This window comes from Anoplolepis gracilipes, chromosome 7 (genome assembly GCF_047496725.1).
Source record: "Anoplolepis gracilipes chromosome 7, ASM4749672v1, whole genome shotgun sequence".
In the NCBI taxonomy this organism is placed as follows: domain Eukaryota; kingdom Metazoa; phylum Arthropoda; class Insecta; order Hymenoptera; family Formicidae; genus Anoplolepis; species Anoplolepis gracilipes.
Window position 1 is genome coordinate 270345 of NC_132976.1, and position 11931 is coordinate 282275.

At 37.5% G+C, this 11931-nt stretch overlaps 2 protein-coding genes across 2 annotated transcripts; both read left to right on the forward strand.

Moving 5' to 3' along the window:
* The first annotated feature begins 153 nt into the window (after window positions 1–153).
* Window positions 154–5148, forward strand: Hay (ATP-dependent DNA helicase hay). The gene is made up of 15 exons (XM_072895893.1): window positions 154–460; window positions 679–887; window positions 1027–1137; window positions 1227–1376; window positions 1464–1637; window positions 1757–1948; window positions 2048–2145; window positions 2257–2363; window positions 2509–2805; window positions 2883–3151; window positions 3241–3405; window positions 3534–3720; window positions 3780–3928; window positions 4051–4167; window positions 4350–5148. The coding sequence occupies exons 1-15, from the start codon at window positions 427–429 to the stop codon at window positions 4476–4478; spliced, it is 2388 nt and encodes a 795-aa protein (XP_072751994.1). The 5' UTR covers window positions 154–426; the 3' UTR covers window positions 4479–5148.
* Window positions 5149–5648: 500 nt separating this feature from the next.
* On the forward strand, window positions 5649–11931 carry Glct (ceramide glucosyltransferase). Its single transcript, XM_072895905.1, has one exon. The coding sequence runs from the start codon at window positions 7315–7317 to the stop codon at window positions 8698–8700; it is 1386 nt and encodes a 461-aa protein (XP_072752006.1). The 5' UTR covers window positions 5649–7314; the 3' UTR covers window positions 8701–11931.

Consider the following 11931-nt stretch of genomic DNA (forward strand, 5'->3'; position numbering starts at 1 on the left):
TTAGGAATTCTAGCTAGAGATATTTTTAGATAGCTCTCTGTTATTGGATATCGAATGTCATGCATCGTATCATCGGACGCAGTGTGAATCCAACCTTGCTTCATCTTTGGTATCAAAGTTAGCGGTCTAGTAATCAAAAAGTCTATGGTTTACACAACTACGTTGTGTCAAACAGTGTCAAATTCGTTGCTGCGGGTTGTAGATTGTAAACGCGTTGAATGGATGTTCAAACAGACGTTTGAAATTTTTCACGTGTGTTTCACGTGTAGTTGGACCTAATTTTTATATGGTGATCAAATTCTCAAATACTTGATCCAAGACTTGTTGAATTTGATATCTATTTATAGTGAGTAAGGTTAGCTTTTATCTTGGTTAATCAATGATAATCAAACTGTACAAGATCAAGTAATTACGATATTCTAAATAATGGGTCCTCCGAAGCGATTTAAAAAAGATAACAGTAAGTGTAATTTGTTTCTCTAAAGGTTGTACACATATATATCTTTTGTTTATTATAAATCAAATTTCCAGCTTAATAAATTTCTTTATTATTATATATATGCATATTTTGTTTTTAAATTAATATAAAATTTTGTGTACACATTATAAGTAATAAAATAATTATACTTTACTTCTCGTTTACACATTTACTAATAATATATTTTTATTAAAATATAGGTAAATGGAAAAAACGCAAAGATGATTATAACGATAAATATAACGACGATGATTCGATAGACAGTAATGAAGCAGACGGTGTACCGGACGCGGCAAAAACTGATGTGGAAAAACAAGATGAGTGCGCAATCGAAGATGAGTTTGGAGCAAAAGATTATCGTTTGCAAATGATTTTAAAGCCAGATAATGCATCCAGACCATTATGGGTGGTAAGATTAAAATTTTATACAAAGTTGATGGAAAGAGTTGAATTTATTTTGCAGAAAAAAAAAAGACGTTTAAAGACATAAAAATGTATTGTTAAAAGACATTATAAAAACTTTGGCTCTTTCATTTTTTTTTTTATAGGCACCAAATGGACATATTTTTTTGGAATCCTTTTCTCCTGTGTATAAACATGCTCATGATTTCTTAATAGCGATAGCAGAACCTGTATGCCGACCAGAATTTATTCACGAAGTATGATTTTTACAAAAGTGATGGATAGCAAATTAAATATTATTAGAGAGAGAAAGCAATATGCATATGATAAAATTGTTTCTTTTCAGTACAAATTGACTGCGTATTCGCTCTATGCTGCGGTTAGTGTAGGCCTACAAACGGATGATATAATAGAATATTTAAAGAGATTGAGCAAGACTAGTATTCCCGATGGTATAATTGAGTTTATAAAACTGTGTACGTTATCCTATGGGAAAGTAAGTAAAGATAATTTCTATAAATAAACTTCTTTTGTCTGACATCAAGAGACAGGCTTATAAAGTGTTAAACATTTCGTGTATTAGGTAAAACTTGTTTTGAAACATAACAAATATTTCATTGAATCGCCATTTCCCGAAGTATTGCAAAAGTTGCTAAAAGATCCAGTTATTCAAGAATGTCGACTGAGGAAGCCTGTAGAAGATATGGAAGTTGATGATATCGTCACAAATGTTCAAACTAAAACAAAAGTCCCTCAGGTCTGTAGAAATAGATGCGCGGATAATAATTGAATAATTTCTATATAATAATAATAATAATAATAATAATAATAATAATAATAATAAGTATGATCATTTTATTGTATTGGAATATACAGTTTGGATCAAAAGCACTTACAAATACTCCTGCAACCAGTAAGACAAATTCAGAGACTGAATCTGATCAAACATTAGTGGAAGCAACTACCATTCCAGAAGATATAACTGCTTTTTATGACAAAATTGATAAAGACGACGAAGATGAAGAAGACGATCAAGAATTGAAAACAGTTAGTTTTGAGGTGAATCAGGTGTGTATCTATGTTTTAATACAAATTTGATATTTTATATTTACTTGTAAAGAATTTATTCACAATTTAAAACTGTTTATGTTGTCGCGTTGCGAAAAGGAAAAAATTGAAGTTATACAAAAACGATGCATCGAGCTTGAGCATCCTTTATTGGCAGAATACGATTTCCGCAATGATAGTGTAAATCCAGACATAAAGTAAGTAACTAATAAAAAGTAGTACATCTCGTTTTTCTTATATATATATATATATATATATATATATATATATATATATATATAAAAACCAATAATACTTTAATATTCCAGTATTGACTTGAAACCATCAGCTGTGTTAAGACCTTACCAAGAAAAAAGTTTGCGAAAAATGTTTGGTAATGGACGAGCTAGATCCGGAGTAATAGTCTTACCCTGTGGTAAGTGCGTTTGACAAAACTCTTATTTAGCATATTATATATATAATGTTTTTCATATAATAATCCTTGTAAAAGATGTAATTGTATTTTTGTAACAACTTTGAATCTTATATATTAAATATTGAATCTTGTATATTGAACGTAGGCGCTGGCAAAAGTTTAGTCGGGGTGACAGCCTGCTGTACTGTACGTAAACGCGCTCTGGTCCTATGTAACTCTGGTGTATCTGTGGAACAATGGAAGCAACAGTTTAAAATGTGGTCCACTGCTGACGATTCAATGATTTGTCGATTTACTAGCGAAGCAAAGGATAAATTTATGGGCTGTGGTATATTGATAACCACGTATTCTATGATTACGCATACTCAAAAACGCTCTTGGGACGCCGAGAACACGATGCGTTGGCTTCAAGAACAAGAATGGGGTATTATGGTTTTGGATGGTAAAAATTTCATTATTTGTATTGTTTAAGACAAAATACTAATTTCAACATATAATAACTGTGGCATTTATTTTTAGAGGTACACACTATTCCTGCAAAGATGTTTCGTAGGGTACTAACAATTGTTCAGTCTCACTGTAAGTTGGGCTTAACGGCAACGCTCCTGCGAGAAGACGACAAAATTGCTGATTTAAATTTTTTAATCGGTCCTAAATTATACGAGGCAAACTGGTTAGAATTGCAAAAAAGAGGATTTATCGCAAGGGTGCAGTGTGCAGAAGTTTGGTGCCCCATGACACCAGAATTTTACAGAGAATATCTTGGCTGTAAGATGAGCAAAAAACTGGTTAGAAAGAATTTATTGTTATCGTATCTATTCAACTTTATAATTTTTTAATGTATTTCATATATACATATATATCTTTATAATTTCAGTTGTTGTACGTGATGAATCCAAACAAATTTCGTTGTTGCCAATATTTAATTCGATATCACGAAAGACGCGGCGATAAAACAATTGTCTTCTCTGATAATGTGTTTGCATTAAAACACTATGCTGTTAAAATGAATAAGCCGTATATTTATGGTCCTACCATTCAGGTAAGCGTAGAGATTGTAAATGTGTCATGTGTAACGATGATAACTTTTAAGATACGTAAAATTATATTTTGAAAATATATATCTTTTTTTTTTTTTTTTTTCACGATTCGTATCATTTATACTTTCAGAGCGAAAGAATACACATTTTGCAAAACTTTAAATTCAATACAAAAGTGAATACGATATTTGTGAGCAAAGTGGCAGATACTTCTTTTGATTTACCAGAAGCTAATGTTTTGATTCAAATTTCATCCCACGGCGGATCTAGAAGACAAGAAGCACAACGATTAGGACGTATTCTTAGAGCTAAAAAAGGTATATAATTTGCTTATCCATCAACTTTGTAGTTATTGTAACTAAAAATTTCATTGTAGGAGCAATTGCAGAAGAATATAATGCATTCTTTTACACACTCGTATCGCAAGATACGATGGAAATGAATTATTCGAGAAAGCGACAACGGTTTCTTGTAAATCAAGGGTACGCTTACAAGGTTATTACAAAACTTGCAGGCATGGATGAGGTAAGAATACAGTCAATAGGATAGATAATACGACTTTACAATTAATTATGCATATTTACAAAGTATTTGTACTATTATTTAAAAGTATAATGATGAGATATATAATTTTGATTTATATATAGGAACCGGATCTAATGTATGGGAATCGAGAAGAACAAGGTCAATTGTTGCAACAAGTTTTAACAGCTAGCGATACAGACGCCGATGAAGAAAGAATACCTAACGAAGGACAGAGACCGGTAAGCGTAATTCAAATGTAGAATAGGTCTGACCTGATGTAGAGATGTGAAATTTTGAAGATAATTTAGTTAGGAACAGATATTCTTAATTATATATATATATATAAAATTAAGAATATACTTTACATATGCACGCATGCATGGTATGTACATGTGTTAAAGTAATAAAATTTTTTTTTCAGATTGTACGTAAAACTGGTACTATGACATCAATGTCCGGAGCGGATGACGCTGTCTATTACGAGTACAAAAAAGCTCCTAGCTCGTCAACTGCCAATAAACATCCTCTGTTTAAAAAATTCAGAACATAAAAAAAACCTTTATTTCTCAATAAATTGAGAATAAATGCATAAAATGGTAAAAATGTATGTAAAATGTAACATTTAACATATAATTTATGTGTGATGAAATGATATATAAATTATGTAAAAAAAGATGAGTGTGTAATGTAAATTTGTAAAATATACTGTCCAACTCTTTGACTATATAGTCAAAGGCAAAAATTATATACACGTGAGAAGACAACGTACTAAATGAAAATTGAAGAACAAATGTTCTATAATTGATGGAGAATACTCGTGTGCGGGGAAGCAAAATACTGCAAATTACACGCAACAACTGTAATTCTCAACTTGATTCACTTGAACATTGTTCACGTGTATATACAGTATTTAAAATTTTAAAATAATACTACTTTGAAATGTTTTACCGACAGAGACAAAATGTCACTGTATCCAACGATGACAACATTGTAATTGATCACTGCGACTATGTTTTCACCGCGAGTTTGAATCGGGTCAGAGTCGGGTCAAGGTCGAATTGGCTTGTTTTTCCGGATCAGAGTTACACTGGGGGTTGCGCTACCCTAATTAAAAATCTTATTAGGTAGAGTTCAACTTCGAGTTTGGTGTTTCCACCGTAAAAACGTTCACCTCAACCCGACTCTGGTTCGATTCGTAGTATTCTCGGTGGAATTTTTTTTTTTTTTTTTTTTTTTTTTTTTTTACGTTTTCGATAATCTCTAAAGTAAATCTGCTGACATTGAATTATATAATGTAAGTACTGGAAGGAGAATCACGATAAGACGATATCTTCCTATCTTTTTACCTCTAATTTTTTTATCTCGCTATCTCTTTAATAAAAAAGTAGAAACAACATTGCCTCATAGCAGATATCTCTCTCTCTCTCTCTCTCTCTCTCTCTCTCTCCACTTGCGGTTGTCATTGGACAGAATATCCATTTTTGCACTTATGTCATATAGTTCAATCGTGTCGTTTGTTATCTAGCTAGAGATATCTCTAGGTTTAGATATATAGATGGATATACGTAAGGTGCGATTGAATGACCCACGCCCATGTATGTACACGAAGCAATAATACAACATATCGGGTAAATGAGTCATCTATGACGAAATAAAAGTATGATTTGTCATGTGTCATGTGTCATGTGTCATGTGTCATGTTACGAGAATGACAATGGGAGTGATGGGAGGAGAGAAGAGAGAGGGGAGGAGGAGCGTCACGCGTCACGCGTCACGCGTCGCTGGCCGCTGCCGCTGTCACTGCCACTGCGCGCGCCACGTTAAGTTGGGGAGTTGAGATAGAGAACTGTTTGGTTAAAAAATCTAGACAGAGTTACCAATTCGACAAAACATGGCGTCATATTGCTAAGCAACACACGTACGCTTTCGGTTGTGCTAAGTGTGACCCTGTGAGGTCGATATGTGTAGCTATTTGTAATCAGTGCTGTTGAGTTTTTCACATTTTCATTTCTTCAGGAATACACAATAGAACCTCTGAAATTTTGTCGATGACAAAAAGCTGCTGGTGCGCGCACAAATTCAAGACGATATCTGTTCCGCCATAATTTGTCGGTACCAATAGGAGCTAAGGCAACTCTGTCCAAACTCTTACTAGGGATTCTAGGAGGTTGAGAGAGGCGTTTCGTGGCTTGGATTTGGAGTTTGGGGTCGGGGGTCGGGGCTCAGGGCTCGAGTAGTATGTGGTACGACGGTTGACGGTGTGACGTGAGACACAACCGCGAGACGCGAGACGCGAGACGCGAGACTTCCGCTTTGCGATGTAAAGATCCCTTTCGCTTTCCGTTGCGTCAGGCGTCAGGCGTCAGGCGTCAGACGTCAGGCGTCAGTCTCGATTGGCGGCAAATGACAAGTGACGAGGACAATAACGGGTTTCGCAGGATAGCGAAGAAATAATGGTACGATAGTAGGGCGATTCGCCGGGCGCGCGAGTGGCGAGTGTCGAGTGTCGAGTGTCGAGAGAAAAAATAAAGTGTCAATGCCACGAACTAGCGCGGAGAAGAGTGACGGTAAAAGTTTGACCGGTAAAGTGATCAGCGACTACGCGTCGTCGAGTACTCGGTGCAAAATCAAGCTGATGGACGATGCTCGGGCTCGACTCGAATGTTCTCGACTTGGCGCTTATTGTAAGCGCTCCGTTTGCTCGACGGAAGTCTCAAACTCGAGCAAGTTTCAAGGAGGAAGAGCAAGAGCGAAGTTGCCGCGGTACGATCGTGGACGGATCGCGCAGTTGACGCGCTTAGACTTGGATTTGGATTTGGATTTGGATTTGGATTTGGATTTGGATTTGGATTTGGATTTGGACGCCGCTCGTCGATGCTCGTCGCCTCGAGGAGATCGTCGCGGTTCGAGGAGCAGGAGCAGGAGCAGGAGAAGGAGGAGGAGGTTATCTAGAGGTTGTGTTAGAGGGAATTGCAACAAAAGATAAAAGGGGCAGCGACGTGTTAAAGACGGCCCGGTTAAAGGTTGTGAATGCGTTGCCAGGGGAGAGTACGTTGCCGCCGCCGTCGTCGTCGCCGCCGCCGCCGCCGCCGCCGCCGCCGCCGCCGCCGTCGTCGTCGTCGTCGTCGTCGTCGTCGTCGTCGTCGTCGCGGTCGCGATCGCCGTTGTAACCGCTGCGACTGTCCCGAAGAAACGACGATGATGGTCGATGAGTAGAAAAGTAGGCAACGTCGCTCGACGTGAGATTCGTCGTCGTCGTCATGCCGCTAAAATCACCTTGTCAAATCATCTTGTAAAATCATTGGAAAATCGTGCCGAATCACCAGCATCACCGTGATGCCGTCGTACGACGATCATGTTGTCTGGATCATGTTGCGTCTCGGTGGATGTTGCCAACAAGAGCGGAAAGGGAGCGAAAAGGGGCAAGGGAGATAGAAAAAGAGAGCGCGGCCGGTTTGCCGGCATTCTCGGCACCCTCGGCACCCTCGGCACCCTCGGCACCCTCGGTACGTCAGATCATCGCGCGGTGTGGCCTAAACAGGCCTTTGCCCGCCCCTTTGCTTCGCTTCTGGAAAATGAACTCCATGTTATATACTCTTTACGGTTTCGCGATATTCTTTATGATATTTTGGTCAGGCATGTGGGTGGTGCACGTGCTGGCATTGATTGCGGGCCGTTGGAAATTGCATCGGAAGATGAATAAAGCGCCGAGTTACGAGACCCCGTTACCGGGGGTTTCCGTCATAAAGCCCTTGATGGGAGTGGATCCGAATCTCTTCGGCAATCTCGAGACCTTCTTCACGATGGAGTATCCCCGATACGAGCTTCTATTCTGCGTCGAAGACGATTCCGATCCCGTGCTGATGCTGGTGCGCAAACTCGTGGAGAAGTATCCGGAAACCGACGCCAGACTCTTCGTCGGTGGTTGCAACGTGGGAGTGAATCCGAAAATCAACAATATGCAGCCGGCGTACGAGGCCGCCAAGTACGAGCTCGTGCTGATCAGCGACAGCGGTATACGCATGAAGGAGGACACTCTGCTGGATATGGTGAATCACATGACGGATAAGGTGGCTCTGGTCCATCAGATGCCGTTCACCTGCGATCGGGAGGGTTTCGCCGCCGCGTACGAGAAAATTTTCTTCGGTACCGTACAATCCCGGATGTACCTGGCCGCGGACTTGCTTAGGATAAACTGCCACACCGGCATGTCGGCTCTACTGAAAAAGTGCATTCTCGACGAGGTCGGTGGTCTTAAAGCTTTTGGCATCTATCTCGCCGAAGACTTTTTCTACGCCAAATCCTTGACCGATCGCGGCTGGCTCATCACCGTCTCCTCGCAACCGGCCTTGCAGAACAGCGGTCATTGCGAGGTGAATTCCTTCCAAGCGAGACTACGACGATGGGCCAAGCTGCGGGTGGCCATGTTACCCACTACCATCGTTTTCGAGCCGCTCAGCGAATGCCTCATCCTCGGCGGCTTCGCTTCCTGGGCGGCCAGCGTGCTGTTCGAGTGGGACTCTCTAGTTTTCTATCTAGTGCACATACTCTTGTGGTTTATGTTCGACTGGACGCTGCTGTGCGTCGTGCAAAACGGTCCGCTGCCCTTCAATAAACTCGAATTTGTGTGCGGTTGGTGGCTCAGCGAGATTACTAGACCGTACCTTTTCCTTCAAGCTGTCTTGGATCCTCTCATACAGTGGCGTTCGCGCGTTTACAAGCTCAAATGGGGCGGCGTCGCCGAAGAAGTTAAGGCGAAAGTCAAATATTAAAAATTATCCACTCCGAATCCATGCACGCGCATACGCGTCTGCGTCTGCGTCTGCGTGTCGAATTCAAACCAAGACAACCAAAGGCAACCCCTTTTTCCCTTTAAAGCCATCAACTGCGGCTCCTAGTTCACATTTGTCTTTTGGTTAAAGAAAAAAAGAAAGAAATTGATGGTTTTTTTTTTTTTTAATTTTTATAACCGATCAAGGAAAAAAAAATTTTTTGCAGACTTGAACTAAAAATTACATTACAAACGAAACATTTCTCGTTTGAAACGAAAATGATATTTTTAATTGCGTCTTTGTTACTAAAATAAATTAGTAGCTTGAATGTATAAAAATTCAACGAACAAATAAAATATTGTCATAATGCGAAATAAATGGAATGCCTCGCTTACGTGCACGTCACGCTTATATGATTATTATTATTATTATTGTTACGACGCGTTCCAAACTTATCGCGCGAATCGATCCAGCGGGTCCAACTTTATGATAAGAATTGGGTCTTCTTTTCGTATATTATATATAATACAAGAAATATTTATCAAAAGATAAATCGTATAGATTCTCTGTCGCATTATTAAATTTTGTTAATGATACGACGCTGAACGATGATAAATTTAAAAAAGTATATTATATATTATAGAGAAAAGATGAGCGTAAGTCATAGTATTACATCAAACGTGAATAAAAAATAAAATGAAAAGAGTCGAAGAGTGATTTGCGTAAGGAAATGTTATACAAAGTTTGCCGATCTGTACGCGATACATTGATGCGTCAACGTAGCTAACGAGAGAAACACATTTAACGCGTATTATTTCCGTCGAGTAACGATATATGCTCTCAACAATTGTGGCGTGAGATTTTTCTCTCTCTCTCCCTCTCTCTCTCTCTCTCTCTCTCTCTCTCTCTCTCTCTCTCTCTCTACAAAGACATTATTTATTTGTAATAGTTTTTATAGATACGTAAAACTAGTCGTGATTTAAGTGTACAGGTCGGCGATATCGTTTCTTTTTCGCGGCGCGATATCGCACGGCATTCGTCTTTCCACACAAGCGTTGCATTCTACATAATTAAAATTGTATCGATTATGGTTGAAAAGATTATAAAGAAAAATATATATATAAATCGCGCTAGGTGTAAAATTCGAAGGAGCGCGGTTTTTCGACGGTTTTTAACAATTGGAAATCACAAATCGAAGATAAGTACTCTCACACATACATCCCGACTATATAATTTAAATTTTAATCATAATTTGCATAAATGTCTCTTGCGTGCATGTATGTATGCGTATGTGAGTGTGTGCGCGCGTATACGTGTATATATTTACAGGGTGTCGGAGAATTTGCGGACACGGGATGCACAGCGTGATCAGTCCGTGCCGAAAGAGGCATCAATAATTTTCCAGATGTAAGCGATTGAAAAAGACGGGTTTTTCGCAAACCAAACTTGTAGAATTCAAAGATAAGACAATTGTATATTCTTCAGTAATTTTAGGTGGAATTTACTTTACTAAAATTTTGATTTAAGACTTACAATTAGTTAGAGATATATATAATGTAGTAGCAAAATTTGGAAACTAGCATAAAACGATAATCTTTCTCGGCATTTTCGGCGAGAAAAAAAGTTGCTTCTTTTCCGCGAAATTCTGGGACACTCTGTATTAACACACGACTAATGTATACCTAGGCATATGTATTTTTGTTGCAGCTATTTATTTCTCAAATTTCTGCAGTCTGTCAAAATGCAAAATTATTAGTGACCTAGAAACTGATAAAGTCTCTCGCGTGAGAAACATATATGTCTATGAGATAATAAGATTACGTAATACATTTGTTATCGCTGATTTACTGAAACTGTATTCACGTTGTACTTAAGAGAGGTTACATATACATATGTTTGTATATAGGAAATTTTACCAAGTAAAACATCAATATCTGGGCACCGATAATTCAAATATTAATTCCTCCAACGATCGACGTTCACGAACGTGTGCGTATTTATGTGCGCGTATTTACATACATGTGTGTGTGTGTGTGTGTGTCTATATATATATATATATATACACACATATGCGGTATAAACAGAAATTTTTAATTTTTCAAAACAATTTTTTGTCATCATATTTATACATTTACAATATTTTGTTTAATATGCAATATTTTTCTTTTTTATTTGGAAAAAAATTTATTTGATTTGTTACGATAATAATCCTGATACATCTTGAACAGATTTTTTTTTTATCATTGTCTCCCCCCGGCTTGTCCTTTGATCGATGTTTTTCTTTATACTTTGTATCGCAATTATTTGGTTTCTGGAAACGAGCCTTCCATAGTGCGCTTTCGTTGTGCAAAATGCAGATCTGCGTTAAATAAGCGACAACTTGGATAACGCACATTTACAATTAGAACGATAAGGCTCCGACTTAATCTCCCGAATTTGTAAAATGAGTACTGTTATTGGGATCCCGTATCCCGTATCCGTAAATGTTAGGCTCTCTCTGTACACGTTATTATAAAACTTTTAAATAAAGCGGAAGCAATAAGTATCGCATTAATGATGAATATAATTGAATCGATATTATTGATTAGATTTTCTTTACTTTATCATATCAATGATTATGTACTTATATGAAAGACAACGTCTTATTGTTTCCGACGATACGTTATGGAAATTTAATTCTTTGCTTCTTCAACGAAATCAAAGGTTGCTCGAAATTTATAAACACTTCAAATATAATGACTATGCGAATTTAAATATATTTTTTTTGCTTTTCGATATATTCAAGGATAATACGATATATTATTCAGTTACTCTCGAGCTAATGACTATTAATTATCGAGCTTCATACATTTCTATACATATATTCTATATATATATATATATATAATATAATTTGCGATTTGTGAGACTCTTTTTCACTGATTCTCCGAATGCAATTGTGATACTAAAAGTGGAAAAATTTATTTTTCGCGACACAACTGGAATATAAAAAAAAAAAAAAAAATAATAATAATAATAGTAAAAAATATCACGAAGCACATTCAATTGACGTATCATCTCGCGATACAAGTTTTACAGAGATCAGTGTGTATGTGATATGTGTGTTGCGGTGTACATGTGAGTGAAAATTTCCAATCGTCTCGTATAAATTTATCTCGATTAAGAAAATCTATCCTGAACGATGTAAAATTCGTGAAAGATATAAATAAAAGGTTTCGTTTTATTATTTCA

Excerpts from the sequence above, each read along its gene's own strand:
- Hay (XM_072895893.1), top strand. The coding sequence starts at position 427 with ATGGGTCCTCCGAAGCGATTTAAAAAAGATAACA. Across the intron at positions 3,721-3,779 it reads TATTCTTAGAGCTAAAAAAG|GAGCAATTGCAGAAGAATAT; the intron begins GTATATAATTTG and ends ATTTCATTGTAG. Across the intron at positions 3,929-4,050 it reads AACTTGCAGGCATGGATGAG|GAACCGGATCTAATGTATGG; the intron begins GTAAGAATACAG and ends ATTTATATATAG.
- Glct (XM_072895905.1), top strand. The coding sequence starts at position 7,315 with ATGTTGCCAACAAGAGCGGAAAGGGAGCGAAAAGGGGCAAGGGAGATA.